We start from the raw sequence: 26,454 nt of genomic DNA on the forward strand, positions 1-26,454 counted from the left end.
TTCAAAAGGATATCAGTTGTTATATGTCTCTTCTATTTTGATTGGTTTTGCCTCTATGATTGCAAAATAGGGAAGTCACTCTATATGTCTATGGTCCCCCGGTCCTATTCCCTTGCGAGGATTTCCCCCGCAGAAACTCCACTCAGAACCGGAAGTGGTGACCAGCCGTCATTTTTGCTTTGCATCCCCTTTGGGTGACTTCCCAATCTAGCCTCAGCCGCTTTAACAGAGGAGGAGCTTTTCCTCCGCCGCGCATGCGCTTTAGTGTGGGGGTGGAGCCTCTTGTCACGTGATCTCGAGCTGTATCGCAACATGGCGGCGCCCAGGGAGCGGCGTGGCTACCAGGAGTAATGTTATTGCTCCCTTGAAGCGGTTCTCGCTGGATTCCGGTCCTGAAAGAGGGGGAGAAAACGCAGCTGTTTCAAGATGTCGCGACTTATCGTGAAGAACCTGCCGAACGGGGTGAGAGGCGGTGTGCAGAAGGCAGTTTGGGCTGGTGTGGACGTGGCTCGCGTGGGGTAAAGGGACTCTGTGCCGAGAGCATAACAGTCTGATGGATCACGGCAGCTGCGTGCTACTAGCCATAATGGCTATGCTTTATTTCCAGTGCTAGAGGCGTTATGCCTCTGGTTCCCAGCTGAGGGGATTCATAGGTGGGGAGAGTTGTTCTTGGGCTCGAATCCTGCTTTCCCACAGCCATTTGGTTGACCAGGTTGAGAACAGGATTACTGGACTAGATGGGCCATTGGCCTGACCTAGCGGGGATCTTATGTTTGTATGTCCTTAAGGCACAAATGTGAACACAGCAGCACTCCCCACTGCTTGTGATTCTCAGCAACTAGTATCCAGAGGCATACTTCCTCTGGCAGTGGAATTAGCACACAGCCATTGGGGCTAGTATTTGTCTAAGCTTCTTATAAAGCCATCTGTGTTGGTGTTGATCACTGTCTGTTGTGGGAGAGAATTCCATAGTTTAACTATGCTGCAGGGATAAATTTCTTTTCTTCTTTTTGAATGCTTCAGCATTCAGTTTTATTGGATGTCTAGCATTACGGGAGATGGGGGTGTTCTCTACATCATGCATAATCCTTTACATCTCTATTGTGCTGCTTCCTCTTCACCTTTTCTCTAAACCAGCCTTTCGCAACCTGTGGGTCCCCAGATGTTGTTGAACTACAACTCCCATCACCCCTAGCTAGCAAGCCCAGAGCTCAGGGATGATGGGAGTTGTAGATCAACAACATCTGGGGACCCACAAGTTGAGTACCGCTGCAATAGCCCCAGATGTTTGCCACTTCATTATAAAAACAAGCCTGATGGATCAGACCAAAAATCTACCTAGCCCAACTTCCAGCCTCCCACAGTGGCTTGAAGACTCCTCCTGCCCACAGACTGTCTGCTGCAGGGATGGGGAGCCTGTGGTCTTCCAGATGGTTTTGGAATCCCAGCTCCCACCAGCCCCATTGCTAGGGATAAAGGGTCGCAGCTCAGTGGCAGAACATCTGTTTTGCTTCCAGAAGGTCTCAGGTTCAATCCCTGGTAGGGCTTGGAGAGACCCTAGCCTGTAATTCTGAAGAGCCACTGTGAGTCAGTGTTGACAGTACTAAGGTAGGTGGACCAATGGTCAGACTCAGTGTAAGGCAGCTTCCTGTGATGGGAGCTCTAGTCCAGCAAGACCTGAAGGGCTTTGAGTTCCCCGTTACCAACATGTTGTGTTCTTAACACTGCTTGAACAAATCTGTTTCCTCTAGATGAAGGAAGAGCGCTTCCGGAACCTCTTTGCTGCATTTGGCACGCTGACTGACTGCAGTTTGAAATTCACCAAGGATGGCAAATTCCGCAAATTTGGGTTTATTGGCTTTAAATCAGAAGAGGAAGCCAATGTGGCCCTTGCCCATTTCAACAAAAGCTTCATAGACACAGCCAGAGTGACGGTGAGGTGTCTTTCAGATGCACTATAATGTCAAGTAATGGGGCAGGATGTTGAGGTTTTTTGTTTTTTTACCAGGTGGGGAGAAAGAGTCGGGATTGCTGTGCACTACTCTGAACCTAGCTGCCAATCAGGAAGACATAAAATAAAATCTGGAGTGGGTTGCATCCAACTAAGACTGCATTCACACAGCAGCTTACTCCATTTCCCTGTTGTTTCCTTGCCTATATCTGCACATGATTTACTTCCAGAAATATAAAATAATATAGCATTAGTGTTAATCTCTCTGTGATTTTCTTCCAGAAAGCCCCCTACAGAAATTAGTACTATACATGCACTATATTCCTGGAAGTAGCCTTTATGTTGTGTGAAAGTTCATATATACCGTATTTACTTGAGTCTAATGTGCCATCAAATCATAAAGACCTGCGCCATAACCATTTTTTATTCTTTTGCAGGTTGAATTTTGTAAGTCTTTTGGGGACCCACAGAAACCCAGAGCCTGGAGCAAACACTCTCTCAAGCCCCCAGTGTTAAAGGAAGCTCCTGAAAAGTTTACAAAAAGTTCTGGTAATAAAGAAGCAAAACAAGTAAGATTTATTTTTTTAAAAAAATAACTTTGTCAAAAATATCTTAAGGAAAACCTCTGGTGTTTGGTTTTCTTGGCCCTGTCTTTTATTCTCTTGAGAGCTGACTGCAAATTGGTATTAAATGTCTCCTGTCATTTAAAGTAACCATTTTAAAAACCCATATTTTTCAGGAGAAAAAGAAAAAGAAGAATCGACCGGGGGAGTTAAAGGAGGCAAGCATAAGCTATTTATTTATTGGCCGCATTTATATCCCACCTTTTTCTCAAAGGAGCTTAAGGTTGTGCATGTGGTTCTCCCTCATCTCACTTAATCCCCCCAAAACAAACCTGGGAGGTTGGTTGTGGGCTAAGAGACCGTGACTGGCAGAAGATCACCTAGTAAATATATCATGGCCGAGTGGGGATTTGAACCCTGGTCTCCCAGGTCCTAGTCTGACCAGATTCACTGCCAACTTCCCATAAAGCATGCTACGTTGGAAATGCCAGGGGTGGAATTACCGAAGAATAAGAAAGTACTGTTTATGTATGTGACAACCGTGGCTAGAATACTATTGGCCCAGGGATGGAAAGAAGAAAGGGCCCCATCGAAAGAAGAATGGATAATGAAGACGATGGAATATGTGGAGATGGCAAGGCTGATGGGCAAGATCAGGCACCAAGAGGATAAAAAAATTAATGGAGAAGGGCATAACTTTATAGAATATATTAAAGAACATTGTAAAGATTTAAAAACATTAGCAGGATTGACATAGCACTGTAACTTAAAAAGACAAAGGATAAAAATGAATTAAAGTGGTACCTTGGTTTACAAACTTAATCCTGTTCTTAAACCGAAACCGTTCTTAAACCAAGGTGCACTTTCCCTAATGAGGCCTCCTGCTGTCGGTGCCCTTCCACCGTTCAGATTCCGTTCTTAGACCGAGGTAAAGTTTGCAACCCGGGACACTACTTTCGGTTTTGCGGAGTTTGTAAACCGAATTGTTTGTAAACAGGGCTGTTCTTAAACTGAGGTACCACTGTATAATAATTTGGATAAAGGTAATTAAGGTAAAGGTAAAGGGACCCCTGACCATTAGGTCCAGTCATGACCAACTCTGGAGTTGCGGCGCTCATCTCGCTTTATTGGCCAAAGGAGCCGGCGTACAGGGGTCATGTGGCCAGCATGACTAAGCCGCTTCTGGCGAACCAGAGCAGCGCACAGAAACAGCGTTTACCTTCCCGCCAGAGCAGTACCTATTTATCTACTTGCACTTTGGCGTGCTTTCGAACTGCTAGGTAGGCAGGAGCTGGGACTGAGCAACGGGAGCTCACCCCGTTATGGGGATTCGAACTGCCGACCTTCTGATCGGCAAGTCCCAGGCTCTGTGGTTTAACCCACAGCGCCACCCATGTCCATGTCTAATTTAAAGGCAATTAGATGCAGTTTAAAAAGGAAGATAAATTTTGGAAGCCAAAGGCGGGGGGGGGGGGGGAGAGAAGTCTGGGGGTTCAGGGAACCCCATAAAGATATGGATATGAATTATGGTTCAATGTAAACAAGTGTGTGTGTGTGTAAAAAACTTGTTTTTGACATTTTTGGGGGGAAAAGAGGAAATGCCGGGGGTGGAACCGGGGACCTTCTGCACATGAAAGACAGACTCTGCTACAGTGCTGGGAAGCCCCTTCATGCCAGCTTTTGATGTTCTCTCTGACCTTGGTGACCCCTTTTCCATCTCTCCTTTTTGACAGCTGGAAGAAGAGGAGACGTTTCAAGACTTCCTGGCAGTGCACCAGAAGCGGTCTAAGGCGGCCACATGGTCCAACGATGCCAAAGTGGAGGAGCCCAAGAAGAGCAAAGCCAAGCAGACGGACGATTATCTGAACTTTGACTCCGACGGGTCGGAGAGCCTAAGCGAGAGGGAAGCCGAGGATGGAGAGGAGGAACAAGAGGAGGGAATTACCCGAGGTAATTGGACATAGGGCTTGTTTGGGAGACTCTGCATCTCACAAGTGGCTTTGCTCTGCAAGGAGACTCTAGCTCAGTGTTTCTCAGACTTGGGTCGCCAGCTGCTTTTGAACTACTATTCCCATCATCTCTGACCACTGGTCCTGCCAGCTAGGGATGATGGGAGTTGTAGTCCAAAAACAGCTGGAGACTCAAGTTTGGGAAACACTGGTTTAGTTAGTATAGCAGAACAGCAGGGCTGTGCATGCATACACACCCACTCCAAGCCTCACAGGGGAGAAGGGGGTTGCGTCCTGAACCGAATTGAGCTGTGGTGTGCCCAGTTTAATTAGGTTTTAACACAGGAGTTTTTGTGGCTTGGGGCAGTTCATGGTCCCACAGACGCCGCGGTGGGCCAGAGTATGCATGCATGCACGAATGCTATTTCCGGCACTCCTTCCGGTGCGGAGGAGGCGTGCGCAGCTTCCCATTGGCTGCAGGAGCTTCCTGCAGCCAATGGGAAGCCGGCCAGTGTCGTGGAAGGCAGTCCCCGCTCTGCTCTGCACCGGTTTAGTGTGGTGCACAGGAGCCGGGCGGCAGGGGTCCATGGGCCAGTTCAACGACCCCCATGGGCTGCTTGTGGCCAATGGGCCTTTAGGTTGCCAACCCCTGGTTTAACACATTAATTACCTGTGTTTTTTGAGGGGGGAGGGGGAAGAAGGATGAGTGTCATTTTCCTGGTTTTTGCAACGCCACATGAGTACAGAATTGTCAGTTTGCATTTCTTAGTACAGAAAGTATGGATCTGATGAGTAGAGATCTTTCTTGTTTTGCTTAATTCAAGAGGGTTCTAGGAAGTTTGCTTTCTATGTGAAAGAAACAGGTAGAAGGCTCTAGTTTGGGTTATTTCTCCTGGGAAGCTGAGTACAGCTGGCTTAAACTGGTTTTGTTATCCTTTCTGCCAAGGTCGTGCTGACTATTATAGTCAGGCCAGGAGGAGCCTGGGTTTCTTACTTTCTCTTTCTACCTCTTGGTTCTAGTGTTCTGTATGCTATAGCGTTAAGGTTTAGTCTTATAATAAGTTCTTGTAAGTTACTTAAAGTTTTAAGTCTGCTGCAACTGGATTTCTTATGGACTGTGCCAGTCCTGAATGTATTGGATTTGTGACCATATGCTCATTTGCCTTCAGTATAATCCTCCTTCATAGAGCAAGATGCTTTATTTATTTTAGTTCAGTATCTCATTAGTCCTAACCAATATTAGTCCTACTCAGAGGAAACCCACTGAGATTAATGGACATGACTAAGTTTGGCCCATTGATTTCGATGGGTCCACTCTGCTTGTGGATATGGCTTAGGTGGATATAAACTGATATCTTAAAAGGCTGCCCGGTAATGCTGATTTCTTGGTGGAGCCCATAAAACAGAAATGAAAATATATAACAGGTTGCATAGCCAACTTAAGATCTACTCAAAGTAGACCTGTTGAAATTAATAGGCCTAAGTTACCCATGTCCATTGTTTTCAGTAGGTCTACTCATACTGCTGGATGCAGCCCAATAAATATGTATGCACAATATATATGTATATTTACAAAGCAATGGAAAACGTTTATTTAGTTAAGCAATTTTATATCAATTTTTAATTCTTTTTTTTGTAAACCCGCATACCTCCAACTGTTTTATGTCACAACAATGTAAAATATTAATAAGGATATACCGTATTTTTCACCCCATAGGACGCACTTTTCCCCCTCCAAAAATGAAGGGGAAAAGTGTGTGAGTCCTATGGGGCGAATGCAGGCTTTCGCTGAAGCCTGGAGAGCGAGAGGCATCGGTGCGCACCGACCCCTCTCGCTCTCCAGGCTTCAGGAACCTCTCCGCAAGCCTTGTGCGCCCGGCAGGAGCTCCCGCCAGGCGCGCGAGGCTTGGGGCGGCAGCCTGTTACCCGAAGCACGAGGACCCCTCCGGAGGGCTCCCCGTGCTTCGGGCGAGTGTCTGCAAGCTTTGCATGCCCGGCAGGAGCTCCCGCCGGGCGCGCGAGGCTTGGGGCGGCAGCCTGTTGCCCGAAGCACAGGGAGCCCTCCGGAGGGCTCCCCGTGCTTCGGGCGAGTGTCTGCAAGCCTTCCGTGCCCGGTAGGAGATACCGCCGAGCGCGCAAGGCTTGGGGCGGCAGCCTGCCGCCCGAAGCACGAGGAGCCCTCCGGAGGGCTCCCCGTGCTTCGGGCGAGTGTCTGCAAGCCTTGCACGCCCGGCAGAAGCTCCCGCCGGGCGCGCAAGGCTTGGGGCGGCAGCCTGCTGCCTGAAGCACAGGGAGCCCTCCGGAGGGTGCCCCGTGCTTCGGGCAGGCGTGTGCAAGGCTTGGGGCGGCAGCCGCGGCTGGGGGGGGGAATAAATTTTTTTTATTCATTCCCCACGCCGAAAAACGAGGTGCGTCCTATGGGCCAGTGCGTCCTATAGGACGAAAAATACGGTACCAATAGAGTCAACATACTTTAATAACAAGTAGACGCAAAAAAAATATCAAGATAAGAGCCGGCACATTTTTTAAACATATTTACGGATGTAATAAAATTACATGTCTAAACAGAAAAGTTTCCAGCAGGTGTTGAACACAATGCAGTGAAGGGGCCTGTGTAATATGAATGCAAAACGAATATTTACAATACAATGCCACTGTTTGCAGCATAAAAGGCTTTCCTAAAAGAAAGAAGGGATGAAAACCAGATGGTTCAAAAGTACTCATCTCACAAATGAACAAATGGCACTGGAACACAAGGGAATTTTATTGGATTAGTCCATTGATCCCATGTTTAAACTCTGCATGGAAGTAAAATATATTTAAAGCTAAATTATGTACTTGTCAAAATTGGTTTGTTTGGTTTCTTTTAAAAAAGAAAGCTGGGAGAAAAAATCGTTTCACAGGTTTGCAAAAGACCACAGGAAGGTGCCAGGGCGGCCTCTCTAGGGAGAGCATTTAACGGCCATGGTGCCACCACTGAGGGGTCTCTTTTTCTTTGGAGATATTTGCTTCTGTTTTCGTTTGTTGGGGGGCCCTGTAGCAGGCTCTGGCACCGTCCACCATGTGCCGAGGCCTCTGACTGCTTCCTCCCAGTGGATTAGCAGATCTTTATAGGGGGGAAAAGTTCTCCTCCTGCCACTATAAAAAGGTAAAGGGACCCCTGATCATTAGGTCCAGTCGTGACCGACTCTGGGGTTGCGGCGCTCATCTTGCTTTATTGGCTGAGGGAGCCGGCGTACAGCTTCCGGGTCATGTGGCCAGCATGACTAAGCCGCTTCTGGCGAACCAGAGCAGCATATGGAAACGCCATTTACCTTCCCGCCGGAGGGGTACCTATTTATCTACTTGCACTTTGACATGCTTTCGAACTACTAGGTTGGCAGGAGCTGAGACTGAGCAACGGGAGCTCACCCCATTGCGGGGATTCGAACCGCCAACCTTCTGATCGGCAAGTCCTAGGCTCTGTGGTTTAACCCACAGTGCCACCCGCGTCCCTCCCTGCTGCTATAGGTATTTACTAATAGTGAGACTTGCTCCCTCTATGGCAGGCATAGGCAAACTCGGCCCTCCAGATGTTTTGGGGCTACAACTCACATCATCCCTGGCTAACAGGACCAGCGGTCGGGGATGATGGGAGTTGTAGTCCCCAAGCATCTGGAGGGCTGAGTTTGCCTATGCCTGCTCTATGGCCACATTAACACCACACATTGAAAGTGCTACTCTACCACTTTAAACAGGCCCAAAGAATTCTAGAAGCTGCACTTTGTTTATAGGGTGTTGAAAGTGGTCAGGGGACCTTCAGAGAGCTACAATTCTCTGAGTTCCCTGGGATATTGGGGTCTTCAGCTCTCAGCACCCTTAACTGTAATTCCTTAAGTGTGATGGCACTTGTTCGGAGAGGCTCTCTGTTACCCTCACAGAGCTGCCATTCCCAGAGTGGTTTAACAGTCAGTCCCTCTTCATAGGCAACTCTGGGAATTGTAGCTCTGGGAGGTGAATGGGTGTCTCCCTCTCTAAATCTGAAGCCATATTGTTCTGTGAGCAAGTCCTTTGCTTACCAGGTAGACTCCCCAAAAAGCACACAAGGAGGTGACTCTCTCTTCCTTCCCCTTGTTCCCAACTTGCAGGAAAAACCTCTGAGGGCAAGATGGCGGCCAGGCAGGAGCTCTCTGACATGGACTACCTGAGGTCTAAAGTGGTGAAGGGCGATGGGTCCTTGCCTTCGTCTGGGGAGGAGAGTGAGACCGAGGAGTTAGACAGCAGGGGCTTTGATGGAGGAGAAGAGGAGGCAGAGGATGAGGAGCCCCACCAGAAGCACGCCCCAGGCGCTGTCCTCGCAACGGGACCTGGGCTGGATGAAAAGATCAAGGGACAGGGAAGTGTCACGAAGGAGAAGAAGAAATTGAAAGCTGCATCCCAGGTAGACCCGCAAGCCAACCCTAGATGGCATTCTCCTTATAGTGTAGACTAGTGTTTCCCAAAGGGACGCAGGTGGCGCTGTGGGTTAAACCCTCAGCGCCTAGGACTTGCCGATCGAAAGGTCGGCGGTTCGAATCCCTGCGGCGGGGTGCGCTCCCGCTGCTCGGTCCCAGCGCCTGCCAACCTAGCAGTTCGAAAGCACCTCCGGGTGCAAGTAGATAAATAGGGACCGCTTACCAGCGGGAAGGTAAACGGCGTTTCCGTGTGCGGCTCTGGCTCGCCAGAGCAGCGATGTCACGCTGGCCACGTGACCCGGAAGTGTCTCCGGACAGCGCTGGCCCCTGGCCTCTTGAGTGAGATGGGCGCACAACCCCAGAGTCTGTCAAGACTGGCCTGTACGGGCAGGGGTACCTTTACCTTTACCTTTTAGTGTTTCCCAAACTTGAGTCTCCAGCTTATTCAGACTACAGTTCCCATCATCCCTGACCACTGGTCTTGCTAGCTAGGGGTGATGGGAGTTGTAGTCCAAAAACAGCTGGAGATCCAAGTTTGGGCAACACTGGTCTAAGGGAAGGGAAGAGTTTTCAAGACGAGGGCCACATTCCGTTCTCAGCAACCTTCTGGAGGCCACATAGCAGCAGTGGTCGGGGCCAGAGTCTAAAGGGGGAGGCAGAGTAATAAATGTAAATTTTATCTTTTGTACAGTAGGCTAGTTTCTGTTTCTTTGAGTTCCAAGGAACTCAAGGTGGCATACAAAGTTCTCTTCCTCTCCATTTTACCTTCACAACAACCCTGCGAGGCGGGTTGGGCTGAGAGGCAGCGACTGGCCCAAGGTCACTTAGTAAGCTGCATGGCTGAGTTGGGATTTGAACTGTGGCCTCCCAGGTCTTAGTCCACACTCACTGTTGATGTGCAAACCAGGCAGGTGTTGGGTATGTTGAACGGATTGTCTGACCTGATATTAGGCGGTTTGTGTTGTGTTCCAGCATGCCTTGACCTAGAGAGGTTATAAAGGAACCACCAAAAAATACCTCTTTAGACTTTCGTTGATGACATGTGTCTTTCTTCGCACAGGCAAAAACTCCGGCTGGTGCAAATGAGCCTACCACTCCCTACACGGTGAAGCTGCGAGGCGCCCCGTTCAACGTCACAGAGGTAGGTGCCCTTTGCAGGAGCTTATCTAGGGCTCCAATCGCTCCATTCATTTAAAACGCTGTGATACCACTTTAAACAGCCTTGACGTCTCCCAGAGAATCCTGGGAACTGTAGTTTGCTATATATTGCTTAGGTCCGGGCTATCTGCAGGAATGCATTATCCCATGCAAACCTGCCCGAGCTCTGAGATCTTTGGGGAAGGCCTTCTTACCATGCTTGGTGGGGTTGCAGGAGAAGGGCCTTTTTGGTGTCTGCTTCCAGATTTTGGAACTCTTCCCTCTAGAGAAGCCAGACCGTTGTTTTAATTTTTGCAAGCTGCTTTGAGTCCCGGCCTGGGGAATAGGTGAGATATAAATAGAATAGTGATGATGAAGTTGCGGGACCCCATGTCCTCTCCCAGAGCTACAGTTCCCCTTGTGGCTGAACAGTCAATTCTTCTTCACAAGAAACTCTGAGAATTGTAGTGTGGGGAATAGGGGCCGCCTAACAACTCCCCAAGGGATGCGGGTGGCGCTGTGGGTTAAACCACAGAGCCTAGGACTTGCCGATCAGAAGGTTGGCGGTTCGAATCCCCGTGACGTGGTGAGCTCCCGTTCCTCTGTCCCTGCTCCTGCCCACCTAGCAGTTTGAAAGCACCTCAAAGTGCAAGTAGAGAAATAGGTACTGCTCCGGCGGAAAGGTAAACGGCGTTACCGTGCGCTGCTCTGGTTCGCCAGAAGCGGCTTAGTCATCCTGGCCACATGACCCAAAAGCTATACGCCGGCTCCCTTGGCCAATAAAGCGAGATGAACGCCGCAACCCCAGAGTCGGTCACAACTGGACCTAATGGTCAGGGGTCCCTTTACCTTTTTAACAGCTCCCCCGTGAACTGACTTGAACTTCTACTCTCCGCAGCAAAACATCAAGGAGTTTCTTGTGCCTCTCCGGCCAGTGGCGATCAGGATTGCAAGGAATGCCCATGGGAATAAGACAGGTAACATTCATTTCATTCATTAAACATACTAGTTGCTTGTCACCTGAAGGTCTCCAAGCACCATAATAAGTGACCTTTGATGTGGGGAATTTTTTTTTGTGGCGAAGGGTCATCGCTCGATGGCAGAGCGTCTGCCTTGCATGCAGAAGGTCCTGGGTTCAATCTCTGGCATTTTCAGTTAGGACTGGGGAAGGACTCCCATCTGCAACCCTGGAGAGCTGCTGCCAGTCAGTGTAGACAATGCTGAGCTAAATGGACCAATGGCCTGACTCGGCATAAAGCAGCTTCCTCTCCTGCCCCAACGTAAAATCTGCTCTTTGTAAGACCTAAATGAAACGTCATAACGTTCTTCCCTGTGTGTTTTCATCCCTCTCCCAGGTTATGTGTTTGTTGATTTTAACAGCGAGGAAGAGGTGCAGAAAGCATTGAAACGAAATCACGAATACATGGGTATGTATCCACGAGGAGGTTTAATAGTCAATTTAGTTTCTGAATTTCTAGGTTTGCCAAAGATGCTTTTCTTTCCTGATACTCAGATAAATGTCTAAAATTATAGTGTGTGAATGTCACAAACACATTACAAACTTGGGTACCATTTGGGTACAATATAATCAGAGCTTTGCAGATGACTTTGAACTTGGACCTAGGTTTGCCTCTTTCCTCTTCTCTCTTATTCTGTTTTCCTTTGGCGCTGTGTGTTTTTATATTTATTTCTCCCCTCTGTCTGTGCTTTGTTTTCACAGGTGGGCGGTACATCGAGGTATTTCCTGAAGAGAGCGCTGGGAAGGCGAAACTCCCTTCAAAACACCTGCCCCAGGTCTGGCAAAGGACGAAGAAGGATGATGAAGAGGAGGAAGACCTCTCCGAATCTGGGAGGCTCTTTGTGAGGAACCTTCCCTACTCCAGCACCGAAGAAGACTTGGAAGCAATATTTTCCAAATATGGTAGGCCTTCGGCAGTTGAACAATAAATTGCTCTGGAGATCTAGCTCTGTGAGGGAAATAGCAGGAGTCTCCTAGTAACCCTCAGCACCCTTCGCAAACTACAGCCCCCAGAATTCTTTGGGGGAAGCCACAGTTTTTTTAAAGTGATATCACAGCACTTTAAATCTATGGTGCAATTGTTGCCTCAGCGCTGCATTGTGTCTTCTTTGGCTGCTGCGTTCTGCAGCCACAAAAGTTTCTTTGTGGAAATGTGTGTTTGTTTCTCGTTCTCTCCAGGGCCCCTCTCTGAGATCCATTTCCCCATTGACAGTCTCACCAAGAAACCCAAAGGTTTTGCTTTCATCACCTACATGATCCCGGAACATGCCGTGAAAGCCTTTGCAGAAGTGGATGGGCAGGTTTTCCAGGTACGACTGATTTGGGATGGGCTGTCACTTTGTGAGGAAATCCACAAGTTCCATCCCAGGTTTCTCAATTTTTCTTTTTTAAGGATCAGGTTGCAAGGAATGGGAAAGACCCAGCCTGGAACCATCTCAGGCTCTGTGGTTGGAAGGGAAGCTCCTTTTGGTTTTGGTTCTGCCTCTGGGTGCTGACCCATAACGGGACCTTCATGGTGGTGGCTCCCCCTTTATGAAGCACCTTCCCTGGTGAAATGCTTCATTCAGTAGACATCATTTAAGAACATTCCTGTTCACCGAAGACTTGGAGGATGCTGCTGAAGTGGGGCCAGAGTTTGAGAAGGGTTTTTTCTTTTTCTTTCTTTATGTTGTCTATTTTCATGTGGCATGGATTTCCAGAGTTGCTGTCTTTTCTCCTAGGGCCGGATGCTGCACGTTTTGCCCTCCACCATTAAGAAGGAAGAAGGGGAGGATTCAGATGCTGCTGGGGCGTCGTCTTACAAGAAGCAAAAGGCATCCAAGGACAAAGCCAGCAGTTCCAGGTTTGTTTCTGTGTGCGTTAAGCCCCAGTGCTGCCTACTTATTGCTAATCTTACTAACTGTGTACAGTGGTACCTTGGGTTACATACGCTTCAGGTTACATACGCTTCAGGTTATAGACTCCACTAACCCAGAAATAGTACCTCGGGTTAAGAACTTTGCTTCAGGATGAGAACAGAAATTGTGCTTCGGAGGTGCAGCAGCAGTGGGAGGCCCCATTAGCTAAAGTGGTGCTTCAGGTTAAGAACAGTTTCAGGTTAAGAACAGATCTCCAGAACGAATTAAGTACTTACCCTGAGGTACCACTGTATTTATTTTATTTATGAATCATTTCCCACAAGGCACCCTGAAGAAATTTAAAAATGAATCTCTATGAAACATACATATGGGTGAAGGTGGCACTGTAGACTAAACTAGTGAGCCTCTTGAGCTTGCCAATCAGAAGGTCGGCGGTTCGAATCCCCGCGACTGAGTGAGCTCCCATCACTCTGTCCCAGCTCCTGCCAACCTAGCAATTCGAAAGCACGCCGGTGCAAGTAGACAAATAGGTGGCAGGAAGGTAAACGGCGTTTCCGTGCGCTCTGGCTTCCGTCACGCTGTTCTGTTGCACCAGAAGCGGTTTACACAATCAAAAGAATTGCATATATAAAAACAATTTTTAAAAAGCAATTAGAAACATACAGCATCAGGACATAACAAGCCTGAAATTTCATGCATATCAGTTCATATCTTGACCCTGCTCCACTTAATTGAAATTTCAGCATTTACGACATAGGAAAATGGCCAAGTAAACAGCTATTTTCGCGGAGGAGGGTCAAGATATGAACTGATATGCATGCAATTTCAGATACAGATATATAATCCCTAATGTAGTAAGACGTTTTTGGAGCAGACATTTTTTTTAAAAAAAGTTTTTTATGAACCGCCCTAATAGTCGTCATGGCTAGTAGCCGTTGATAGCCTTGTCCGGCATGGATTTGTCCAATCCTCCTTGAAAGCCATCCAAGCTAGTGGCCATTGCTGCCTCCTGTGGCAGGGAGTTCCATAGTTTAATGACGCATTGCGTGAAGATGGCCCGAATCTTCCAGCATTCAGCTTCACCGGTTGTTCACGAGTCCTAGCCTTGCGAAATGCCATGCTTCATTTCATAAGAGGTTTTAAACAGTGCATATGTAAAATCAGTTCAGTTCCAAAACTGACACCGAATGGGATATTTATTTATTCATTTATTTATTTTATCCCCCCCCCCCCCGAATATAGCTCTCATAACTGGAACACCCTTTTCATGGGAGTGAATGCGGTCGCCGATGCTGTTGCGCTGAAGTACAATGCCACGAAGAGCCAAGTGTTTGATCACGTGAGTCTTCTCTTTAAAAAATAATTTTTTATTGTTTTTTATTTATGCTTTTAAAATTTATACATTTCATCAGTTTTACAATCCATTTAACATTTCAAAATCTGACTTTCTTCCCCCTCTTTCTGCAGTTCCTTAAATTTATTTTTTCATATCTTCTGCATATCCAAATTCGTTTAACTTGCTTGTTTAATTATCTACTGTAAATATATACTCTTGTAAAACTGCAGGCTGTTACAATGACCCTGCTAATGTTTTTATTTGTTTACAATTCAACTATAAATATCCAGCAAACCATTCCCATTCTTTTATAAACAGTTTGTTATCTTGATTTCTTATTCTTCCAGTAAGTTTTGCCATTTCTGCATATTCCATAAGTTTTTGTATCCATTCTTCCTTTACTGGGACTTCTGTTTCTTTCCACTTTCGGGCAAGTAACATTCTTGCTGCTCTAGTAGCATACATAAATAAATTTCTATACAGTTCTGTCCCCTGATTCCCTAAAGAAAACTTTGGTTTTCTTTTAAAAAAAAATAAATGTTATTTTGAACATCCTTTTCAGTTCATTATATATCATTTTTTAAAACCTCTATCCCGTCTTTCAGCTACGTTAATGGCAATATCCATATCTATTTATGTATCTAAAATCCTCTCTTGCCAGGAGAACAAGGGGAACATGTTGCCTATGTAGAATCACAGAATTGTAGGCTTGGAAAGGACCCCAAGGGTCATCTAGTGCAATGCACTTTGGAACGCCCTGCCTATTGACATCAGGCTGGCGCCATCACTGTGTACTCATTTTGGTTTAGTCCAAGCCTACCCAGACATCTATAATTCTGGTGCATATTTAGTTTCTTTCTGGTTTTAATTCTTTCAGATGTTGCAGTTGTTTTTGTCTGTTTGTAGATTGCTTTGAGGTTGTTGTTTTTTAAAAAAGATCGGGTGGCGTATCTAAATTTTATGAAATAAATGAATGATATTATTGTCTCTTGGCAGGAAGGCAAGGGGAGTGTGGCCGTGAGAGTGGCTCTGGGGGAAACGGAGCTTGTTCAGAGGGTCCGACAGTTCCTGCTGGACAACGGCGTCAGCCTGGATTCCTTCAGCCAGGTAAACATCATGTGCCCCTGGGAGAGGAACATGCAGGTGTTCCTTCTACTGAGTTCAGATCATTGGTCCATCTAGCTCAATATTGTGTACACTGACTGGCAGCAGCGGTCCAGGGTTTCAAGCAGGGAGTTCCCCCCAGTCAGAATTGCCCCTCTACTGGGATTTACCTCCCTGTAAATGTGTATTGTAAATTAAACCACTGGCTCATTATTGACCACACTGGCTGGCAGCAGCTCTCCAGGGTTTCAGGAGAAGAGCCTTTCCCAGCCCTGGCAGGAGATGGTGGGGATTGAACCTGAGACCTGCATGCAAAGCCAAATTCTCAACCACTGAGCTATGGCTTCTCCCCTTCAAGACACAGGAGCATAAGAAACTGTTTTATACTGTCAAACCATCGGCCCATCTAGCTCAGTATTGTCAGCACTGAATTTCAGCAGCTCTCCCTGGTTTCCGCCAGGGACATACAGCCCTACCTGCAGATGTTGGGGGTTGAACCTGGGACGCTGCATATGCAAAGCAGGCATCCTAACCACTGAGCCCTACAGCCCTTCCCTTTAGACAGAGGAAGCTGCCTTATACAGAGGAAGACCACCGGTCAATTTAGGCTAGCGATTGTCTACACGGACTGGCAGCTGCTCTCCAGGGAGTCACACAAGGGACTCTTCCAGCCCTAACTGGAGATGCTGGGGATCAAACTGGGGACCTAAATGCAAGGCAGATGCTCTCCTACCAAGCCCATGGCCTTCACCCAGTATGTTCCTGTAGAGAGGCACACACCCTGCTTGTCTCACTTGGGAGGAGAGGCATTTTCTTACCCCAGAAAGTGCTGGATAACTTGGGAGGCCAGGTGGAATGCATTTTGGAGCCCGGTCAGAAATGAATCCTTCGCCTGCTTTCCATTCTAAGAAGAGGCTGCTGGATCAGGCCAATGGCTCATCTAGTCCAGCATCCTTTTCCCACAATGGCCACAGCCCGTGGGAAACCAGCAAGCAGGATTTGAGCGTTCCCTCCTGTTCTTTCCAGCAACTGGGATTCAGAAGCCTTGGTGCCTTCAGCTATGAAGGGCAGAGGATAGCCATCCTGGCTAGTAGCCTTTGATAAAGGGGGGACCCCTGACCATTAGGTCCAGTCGTGACCGACTCTGGGGTTGCGGCACTCATCTCGCTTTACTGGCTGAGGGAGCCGGTGTACAGCTTCCGGGTCATGTGGCCAGCTTGATAAAGCCACTTCTGGCGAACCAGAGCAGTGCACGGAAACGCTGTTTACCTTTCCGCTGGAGCGGTACTTATTTATCTACTTGCACTTTGACGTGCTTTTGAACTGCTAGCTTGGCAGGAGCAGGGACCGAGCAACGGGAGCTCACCCCGTTGTGGGGATTCAAACCGCCAACCTTGTGATCGGCAAGTCCTAGGCTCTGTGGTTTAACCCACAGCACCACCCGCGTCCCCAGTAGCCTTTGATAGACCTCTATTAATTTGTCTAATCCTCTTTTCAAACCATTCAAGTTGGTGGCGATCACTGCCTCCTGCAGGGGCGAGTTCCATAGTTTAACTATGCACTGCATAGAGATGACCTTTGGTTTTACCTGTCCCGAATCTGCCAAATTTTTTTAAAAAAAGTTTTAATTTATACCTTTCAAGTTTATACATTTCATTAATTTTACAATCCATTTAACATTTCAAAAATTGATTTCCTTCCCCCACTTTCTGCGGTTTCTTAAATTTATTTTTTATTGTCTTCTGCATATCCAAATTCATTTAACCTGCTCATTTAAGTGTCTCCTGTAAATATATACTCTTATAAAACTGCAGGTTATTACAATAATCCTGCTAATGTTTTTATCTGTTTACAATTCATCTGTAAGTATCCAATAAACCATTCCCATTCTGTTTATAAACAGTTTGTTATCTTGATTTCTTATTCTTCCAGTAAGTTTTGCCATTTCTGCATATTCCATAAGTTTTTGTATCCATTCTTTCTTTTCTGCGACTTCTGCTTCTTTCCACTTTTGGGCAAGTAACTTTCTTGCTTCTGTAGCAGCATAAATAAATTTCTATACAGTTTGGTAGTTCTGTCCCAAAAGAAAAGCTTCTGTTTTTTATATAAAAGTTATTTTGAACATCCTTTTCAATTCATTGTATATCATTTCCCAGTAAGCTTTAACCTTACTACATGAATCTTCCAACATTTAGTTTCATTGGACGTCCACAAGTTCTGGCTCGATGAGAGAGGGAGGAAAACTTTTCTCTATCAGTTTTTGTAAACTTCTGTTGTGTTGCCTCTTAACTTGCCTCTTCTGCAGCCTAAGAAGTCCCAAACGTTGCAAAAGCTTCCTTCGTAGGGCAGTCACGATCTTCCCTCTTCTTCCTCCAGGCTGCCGGCGAGCGGAGCAAGACCGTGATTCTGGTGAAGAACCTGCCTGCTGGAACAGAGGCGGCCGAAATAGAGAATGCCTTCGGGGCTCACGGCAGTCTTGGCCGGGTACTGCTCCCCGAAGGAGGGGTGACAGCCATTGTGGAGTTCCTGGAGCCTACCGAAGCTAAGCGGGCGTTCACGAAACTGGCTTACTCGAAGGTGAGGATGTGTGGTGTAGTGGTTAGAGCACTGGCCTAGGCCCTGGGAGACCACAGTTCAGATCCCCTGCTCAGCCATGAAGGCCACGGTGGGTGACCCTTGGACCACAGTCACCGCCTCTCAGCCTAGCCTACCTCACAGGGCTGTTGTTTGCAGATGAAATGAGGAGGGCTGGGGGGTGTGTGTTTTGAGAACCACCTTTTGCTCCTTGAGTAAATAAATGAATAATTGTGCATAGCTTGGGCTTAGCCAAGGTGGCTGCCCACCGCCCAAGTAGCCTCATGGAACACTATGCACCCGCAGGGCTATTTCTGTGGAGCTCTGACTTTTAACTCCTTCCCCGACTACATTTAATTTAATTTAATTTTGTTTGCTTACTTATTTATATCTGTTACATCCATTAACTGGACAAACCCTTGTGTTGCAAAGAGAATGTCAGCAATGTCTAGGCAACACAATGACCATGTACATATGCAATAGAGAATCTTTATAGAATTCCTTCATACCATAACAAGTACAAAATGAAATCTTTAGTCTCAAAGTCTCTGAAAATCTTTAAATGAAGCGAGGTACCAGACTTTGAAAGACAAGCTGTGAAGCTTTGTATATTCAGCAAATATGATTTCCAACACTGAACAGTGATTCCGGATATTGACTACTGTTTCGTAGAATTCTTCGTCAGCGTGGTGGGAGGATATGGAATTGCTTCATAAACCCATCTTATATTGAATGAATGTATGTAAATGAAAATATCAAATGCTGTGAAACAGTGCTCAAATAATAATGAGAGTCTTTGAGACTAAATATTTCATTTTGTACTTGTTATGGTTTGAAGGAATTGTATAAAGATTGTCTATTGTGTGTGTACATGGTCATCGTGTTGCCTAGACATTGCTGATGATATCCATTAACTGAGCCCATTGGGATTCGCTTCTGAGAGCACCTACGTAGACATTTGTCCTGGAAAACACCCACCATTGTCTGAGAATTCTTAGATGGGAGATGGAGTGGGTTAGATTACGAGAAAAATTAACAGCAAAAAAATAATAACCTTTGGGATGAATCTGACTGCCAGTGTGGTGCAGTGGTTAAGAGTGTCGGACTAGGATCTGGGAGACCAAGATTCAGACCCCCCAATCGGCCATTAAGCTCACTGGGTGACCTTGGGTAGCAGCCATCACCTCACAGCCTAACCTACCTCACAGGGTTGTTGTGAGAGAAATATGGGGAAGAGTGTGCCATGTCGAGCTTTTTGGAGGAAAGGTGGGGTATACGAAAATAGAAACTGAAATAACAATTTACAAGCCCGGATGCTAGGAAGTTTAAAGCAGCGGCTTCTCATTTCTGCTGTTTGCACTAATGGCAATTTTTTGTCACGGCTAAAAATTGGCCGCTGTTTCTTTAATGCTAAAAGAACTAAGTCAGCATGAGTCAGCGGCCTACAATGACTCAGGCAACCTTTCACCAAATTGTACCTAGATATATAGAGTGGTCAGTGGTTGTGTTGGGTGTGGGTTGGTTGGATGATAGAAAGCTGCTTGCATTTGGTTTGTGTGTGTGTGTGTGTGTAAAAGCTGTTGGTCGTGGTTGGAGAAGAAGACTTTTTAAGAATAAAAGCAGCAATACTCTGCAAGAATACTCTTTCTCAAAGACTCTTTTGTGCCAACTAAGGTCTGAAGACTAGGCAAAGGAGTAAAAAGGAGGTCAGAACCTTTCCTTTTTTACAAACACTGATATTTTTCTCCCCACCACTCAGTTCAAGAATATCCCCCTGTATCTAGAATGGGCACCTATGGGTGTCTTCTCCAGCCCTGCAAAGAGAGAACCCGAGATTCCAGGAGGGAAGAAGGAAGGCGATGGACAGTCTGGAACTGGTATGCAGTGTCTGTTTTTAATGTATGTGTGGGGTTTTTTGTTGTTGTTGTTGTTTTTAAATGGTTTGCCTCCAGACCCCCACTTCCCACTTGCTCTGTGGCCGGTCACCTTTTCCCTCCTGAAGAAATTGCAGGCTGGAATCCTGCAGCACTCTCCTCCTAGAGAGGAAGAGGGAATTCTAAAAGATGCTTTGCCCAAGCTCCTCAGGGTCCAATCCTGCAGCTTTAAATGAATGTACATGTAATGCAATCATCATCTGAGGCCCTTCTTCATGTGGAAGACTGAAAAGGGGCAAGACAAGAACGGGCTCCCCAGGGAGACTCGTGTGACGCCTTCATTACATATCATTAGGCGCCAGGCCTAATTACCGTATTTTTCCATCTATAAGACGCCCCCCCCCATGTATAAGACACTCTCTATTTTGGGGGACTCAGATTTAAGGAAATCCACCCTCAGCACTATCCGTGTATAAGGTGCCCAATAATTTTCAACATTAATTTTTAGGGGGGAAACCCTAGTCTTATACACGGAAAAATACAGTATATTCCTCTCCTAACAGGCTTACCTATAGCCTTTTAAATTTGTGGGTTGGGGGGTATCATTTTTGTCTGTTACTATGTTACGTATTTTTGTGTTTTTATACGGAAACCGCCCTGTGATCCTCGGATGAAGGGCAGTGAAGAAATTTAATAATGAAATTAAAAAATGCTGCCAATAGGACCTAACTTTGGCCCATTATTTTCGTTGCCGCTTTGCTGAAAAGAATTTGGTCAGGTACAACCCAGGCTCACTGACCACATCCTGGGGGTGACTCTGCCAGAGAGGGCAGAAGGAGGAGCAAATCTGTGGTTGGCAGGCCCTGTTGGTGTGTTAAAAGTACTTCTTCATGCAGCACATAATTAACTCCCTGCCACAGGATGTGCCAGCTCGGATGGCTTGAGAAAGAGGATTAGACAAATTTGTGGAGGAGAGGACTGCTAGCCATGATGGCGAAGCTCTGTCTCCACGAGGCAGCGATGATTCTGAATAAAAGTTGCTAGAAGCCACAGGAGTCTTCTCTTGTTCTTGAATCCTGCTTGCAGGTTTTCCCACAGGTCCAGGAACAGGATGCTGGACCAGTTGGGCTACTGGCTTGATCCAGCAGGGATCTCTTCTTATGTTTTTAATTCCCAGCTCTGCTGCAGATGCCCTGATTTCGGCAACACGACCCTCCTCTGTTTTCATTTATCAACTTGCGTTTTGCTCCCCCCCACTAATTTTAAAAACATTAAAAAAAACCCCCACCATCTCCTGCTTGTATGTACTCGTTCCCAAAGGAGAAGGGAGGCACGGAGGCAAAGCCACACGTCCTTTCTGCACGCCAGCCCCAGCAAGCAAATTCCCCTTTTCCCATAGCCAGGACCCTCACCTCTAGATAAAGGGCTTTTAGCGCCGCAGCCCTCAGAAATCTGCTCGCGGCCGATAAGGGTCTCTGCTGCCAGCCTCTGGCACCCAGGGGAAAGTGGCAGTAAATTCCTCCGTCTGATTACAAAAGAGCTCCGTGAGGCTGACTTCGTTTTATTATTATTGTGGAAACGGTAGATTGGGGGGAAAGGGGGGGTGTCTTCATTCCCCATGGCTCTAATCTGGTTTCTTTTCCAGAGAATCAACAAAGTGAATGTCTATGTTTGCTAATTCGCTGCCTCTCTAGGGTCGTTCCCCCCCCCCCCCCATTTAGAAAAGGCCTGTAATAGGAATTTTTGCCTGGCTTTAAATAAAGGGGAGGGGGACTCTTTTTTTCCAGACTGAGGGCCACATTTCCTTCAGGGAGACCTCTTGGGGGCCACATTCCAGCAGTGGGCACGGTCAGAGTCAAAAGTGGGTGGAGCAACGAATGAAACCCCACCCCCTCGTTTGTGCAGTAGGCTTGTTTCTATAGCTGCATACCCTTCATCTTTCAAGCATTATCAAAGTTCAGGGACAAATTTCCTGTTGGGATTTGAATAGATTCTAGGAGAGGATATATTTATTAGATATCATCCTTCCTTCCTCACGTTTGTGAGTTCAGCAGAGTGGCATCCCTTTTGCAGCTTAAAAGGAAGCTTAGATAGGCTAGTTTTAGCCTTTTAGTTTTAAATAATCCAGAATGCCTTAAGGCAGACTGGATTCTCCAGGTATTCCCCCCCCCCCTTTTCTTCCCCACAAAACAATATTGACATAAACAGTCTTGTAAAAGGAGAAAATAACATTTACTGACTCAGAATATTTGTTGAAGAATAAGAACTGCTTTGTTCCGGCAGCCTAAAACCGCAATTCGTTTACAAAAACATTTTTTAGTCTTGTTTGAGATGGAGCCTGAGCTCCAGTGCAGATGTTTTCACGTTTCTGGCTTGGTGGAAAGAGATCAGAAAGAGATTATGCCCAGGCAGGTAGGAAACTACATATAGCTATGCCCTCCCACTGCCAGGGCACGGTGAGAGTGTCTTTCATAAAGTCTCTCTCTAGCAAATTTGCAGGAAAACTCTGTGAGCATCAGCTCCTACTGTGTGCCTATCTAGCAAGACATGAATCGTTGGTTTGACTATGTTTTTAAATATCTTGCATCTTGGGGGGGGGGCTGGGTCTGAGGTTCCCCGGTTTGGGGCTAAACACAGAGAGAAGCGCTCTGCAAATGTTCAGCCTGGATGCGTCAGGTCAGAAGTGTGTAGAGCGGGCTTCTTCAGCCTCAGACGTTGTCTCCGGCCAGCATAGTCCAGTGGTCAAAGATGCTGGGAAGTGTAGTTCAGAAATATCTGGAGGACTGAAGGCCAAATATGGCTGGTGTAGAGGAAGAAGGGTTTTGTCGTGTTCCCCTTGCCCCCCAGTGTGCTTCTCCACCTCACTCCAAAACTTATGTGGGGCTTCCCTGGATCTGGAAGCTGCGGTTAATGCACAATTGCTGACAGGAGTGCGACACTGTCAGCATATTACAGACCTGCCCTGATTGCCAGTTTGCTACTGGGCCAAGTTCAAGGTGTTATTATTAGTACAGTGGTATACCTCGGGTTAAGTACTTAATTCGTTCTGGAGGTCCGTACTTAACCTGAAACTGTTCTTAACTTGAAGCACCACTTTAACTAATGGGGTCTCCTGCTGCCGCTGTGCTGCCGGAGCACGATTTTTGTTCTTACCTGAAGCAAACTTCTTAACCCAAGGTAATATTTCTGGGTTAGCGGAGTATGTAACCTGAAGCGTATGTAACCTGAGGTACCACTGTATATAAAGCCCTTAACAGCTTGGGGACAGTTTACCTTTGGGATCTCTTCTGTCTGTACCAGGTGCAACATGACACCCATTCCACATTTGTAAGAAATCAGTATTTCACCTACACTTTGGAACTCCCTGCCTCTTGAAATCAGGCCAGCGCCTTCCCTGTGCTCTTTTTTTTGCACCCGCTTAAAATGTTTTTGTGTAGACGAACCTATCCAGACATGTAGTTACATGTGTTTTCATTCACTTATCCTTGATTTTAATTTTTTTCCCAGGTTTTAGATAGTTTTAAAAACAACAACTGATAATTTCAATTTTTTTTCTTTCCTCTTGCAAACCGCTTTGAGCGTTTTCTTTTCACAAATCAAGCGGCATGTGAATTTTATGAAACAAAACAAATAAAATAAATAAATGCTTCCTCCGACAGTGGAGGCAGAACACTGCCACCCCTGTCTGGTAGCACCCTGTCTAGTCTTACCCTCCACAAATGTGTCTGATTCTCTTTCAAAGCCATCCAAGCTGGTTGCTGTCACAACATCACATGGGAACAAATTCCGCAATTGTGGCATGCAAAGGAAGTACTTTCTTTTGCCTGTCTGGAATCCTCTTTAACATTCAGGAGTGTCAATGTTCAGTTGTGCCACCTGCCTGTTTTGAGTCCCTGAAAAAGTGGGTAAACTGCAATGCTTGCTAACCACCAGGTTGCAAGCTTGTTATAATGTCCCCTCTTTTTAGGAGGGGTGGGAATCCAAACTAAATCTGAGTAACTGGCTGCTAGGTGGCGATGGCTGTGATCCTGCCTGATATTTTGCAGGTGATTGTGGAAGCCAAGGAGCTCAGCCGCAGCCAGTGGAAGCTGAAATAGAGGAGGATGAGGAAGAAGAGGAGGAAAGCATTCCTGGGTGCACACTCTTCATAAAGAACCTCAACTTTGTCACCAAAGAGGAGACTCTACAAGAGGTGTGTGTCTAATGGCTGAGTGCATTGTGTTTATTCCCCAGGCCTCTGACCAAAGGCAGGAACTTCAACTTTTATTTTGCATTCACAACAGAAGTCTGTTCTGTTTGTCTGCAGTTTTCCTAACTGTTAGCTGTCTGCGTTATATCTGAGCTTTTTTTTACGTGAAGTAAAAGCCGCTTCCATAAATATACTGGAATGTGGTGCAAGTTTAGCATTAGTTTCTGGGTGGTTTGCAAATTGTTTTTATTTTTTCCCTCCTCTGGGGTTAAACAACTTTTTCCTTCCAGGTTTTTTCCAAGGTGGGAGCCGTGAAGAGTTGCGCCATCTCAAAGAAGAAAGATAAAGCTGGTACGTCCTCTTGTCCAATTAATTAGCCCTTGGCACCTGTAGTCCAGGTTGGCAAAAACTGCTCTAGGGTGCGTCCCCCCCCCCTTTTTTGGTGAAAATAACAGGTGCTGGAACTCATATCTTGGTCAGAGGGTTGCTATAGCAGGATGGATGCCATGAGCAGCAGAAAAAGAGTCAACATTACTTGGTACCATCAAGTACTGCCACAAAAGCACCAACTTATGTATTCCCCCCCCTAAAATTATAAATAAAATATCATTGTGTCATAAGAATCTTATTACAGCAGTTTGCATCAATATAAAAACATAACACAACAATGCAGCCATACCTTGGAAGTCAAACGGAATCCGTTCCAGAAGTCCGTTCGACTTCCAAAATGTTCGGAAACCAAGGCACGGCTTTCAGTTGGTTGCAGGAAGTTCCTGCAGCCAATTGGAAGCCGCGTCAGATGTTTGGGTTCCAAAAAACGTTCACAAACCGGAACACACACTTCTGGGTCTGCGGCGTTCGGGAGCCAAAATGTTGAACTCACAAGGAGTTCGACTTCTGAAGTACGACTGTATCAAAATATAAACGATGATGATGCTTATTATTAGCATTTCAGTGTGTATATGGCCCTTCATCTTGAAGGAGCCCAGGGTAGCAAACAAACCAAGAATGAAAGGTAAAATTAAAAATCTAGAAATTGTTAAAAGCGTTATAAAGACACTGGTTCACAGGGTTGCCAGGAACAAGATATTTTAGCTGTCAAATGCCTCAGTAAACAGGGATGTTTTTGAGAGTCTTCCTGAAAGTCAACGGTGAGGGAGATAGATGCACCTCGCCAGGGAGGGCATTGCACAAAGGGGGGAGACCCTGTCATGGCTCAATGCCAACCCCAGTGGCAGCACCACCAGCAAAGTTTCAGCTTGTTGGGCCGGTGCAGTGGAGGCTGGTCTGTTGGAGCGAGTGGGGCACTACCCCACCCGCCTGCCTTTTTACGTAAAAACCAGCCCATGGGATGGACCCTGCTGTCAACTTCCTCTTCTATGTTTTGCCGTTGTGGAACTGAGCAAGCAGGAGGATGGAAACAAACCAAGAATTAATTGGCTTAGCCTGCCATTGCCTCTGGCGCCACCTACTGTTGGCCTCCCTGTTTTCTGCCCTATCAGCAAACACCAGTCATCATGTCACTGTGGTCTCTCGCCTAGACAGCTTCCGATATTTCTGTTCCTCTAAAACTGGTAGGTAATGTTTTCTCTCCCCTCCAGTGCCCCCAACACCTCTTGCACTTCTTTTCCAGGAGCGCTCCTTTCCATGGGGTTTGGATTTGTGGAATACAAGAAACCAGAGCATGCTCAGAAAGCCCTCAAACAGCTACAGGTAATGTCCGAACGCCTCTTCTCTTCCACATGCAGAGAGTGGGGACTGTAGCTTGTTAAGAGTGCGTGCTTGATGTGCTGAAGGTCCTGAGTTCAATTCTTGGCCCCTCCAGTTTACAAGGGACCAGGCATCAGGAAAGGACTGTTCTCTGCCTGAGAGAGCTGCTGCCAGTCAGAGTAGGCAGTACTGGAATAGATGGACAAATGGTCTGACCTGGCGTAAGTCCGCTTCCTAAGTTGGGGAAAGGCCATAGTGCAGTGGTTGATCATCTGCCTTGCGTGCAGAAAGTCCCAGGTTCAATCCCTGGCCTCTCCAGATAGGGCCCTCGCCTTGAAACCCTGAAGGGCCACTGCCAGTCAGTGTAGACAAAACTGAACCAGATGGACCAGTGGTCTGATTCTAGATATAAGGCGGCTTTGGGTGTCTTATACTTGGAGGTCTCTTGCATTCCCCCTTAGCAGTCTTTGCTTTCTTACAGGGTTGCTCCGTGGATGGTCATCAGCTGGAAGTGAAGATCTCCGAAAGAGCTGTCAAGTAAGTTTCTGACTTGGGAGTTGAACCTAGAATTGTACAGTTGGAAAGGGGACCCCAGGGGTCATCCAGACCAACCCCCTGAAGTGCAAGGATCGAAACCTGCTCCTAGCCTTGCCCAAACTAAAGCTCCTGCTTTAAAAACAAAAACAAACCAACCCAATTTTATTGAAGTAAATTGAACAAATCAATACAATAAACCTAATAGAGGTGCAACCCCCCC

General features: G+C 46.6%; 1 protein-coding gene across 1 annotated transcript in view; it reads left to right on the plus strand.

Annotated features, from left to right (window-relative positions):
• Positions 1–260: 260 nt before the first annotated feature.
• Positions 261–26,454, plus strand: part of RBM19 (RNA binding motif protein 19) — a 101,769-nt gene continuing 75,575 nt past the window's right edge. Inside the window, exons 1-20 of the mRNA XM_083717081.1 lie at positions 261–462; positions 1,752–1,934; positions 2,389–2,520; positions 2,691–2,732; positions 4,248–4,464; positions 8,591–8,883; positions 9,957–10,037; positions 10,932–11,010; positions 11,389–11,460; positions 11,754–11,954; positions 12,231–12,361; positions 12,773–12,894; positions 14,153–14,249; positions 15,243–15,353; positions 17,727–17,927; positions 19,684–19,801; positions 23,845–23,990; positions 24,278–24,338; positions 25,621–25,700; positions 26,179–26,234. Of these exons, the coding sequence (XP_083573207.1) occupies positions 427–462; positions 1,752–1,934; positions 2,389–2,520; positions 2,691–2,732; positions 4,248–4,464; positions 8,591–8,883; positions 9,957–10,037; positions 10,932–11,010; positions 11,389–11,460; positions 11,754–11,954; positions 12,231–12,361; positions 12,773–12,894; positions 14,153–14,249; positions 15,243–15,353; positions 17,727–17,927; positions 19,684–19,801; positions 23,845–23,990; positions 24,278–24,338; positions 25,621–25,700; positions 26,179–26,234 (2,459 nt within the window). The 5' untranslated portion in view covers positions 261–426. The remainder of the gene's footprint in view (positions 463–1,751; positions 1,935–2,388; positions 2,521–2,690; positions 2,733–4,247; positions 4,465–8,590; positions 8,884–9,956; positions 10,038–10,931; positions 11,011–11,388; positions 11,461–11,753; positions 11,955–12,230; positions 12,362–12,772; positions 12,895–14,152; positions 14,250–15,242; positions 15,354–17,726; positions 17,928–19,683; positions 19,802–23,844; positions 23,991–24,277; positions 24,339–25,620; positions 25,701–26,178; positions 26,235–26,454) is intronic.

Source organism: Podarcis gaigeae (genome assembly GCF_964106915.1).
Source record: "Podarcis gaigeae genome assembly, chromosome: 16".
NCBI lineage: Eukaryota > Metazoa > Chordata > Lepidosauria > Squamata > Lacertidae > Podarcis > Podarcis gaigeae.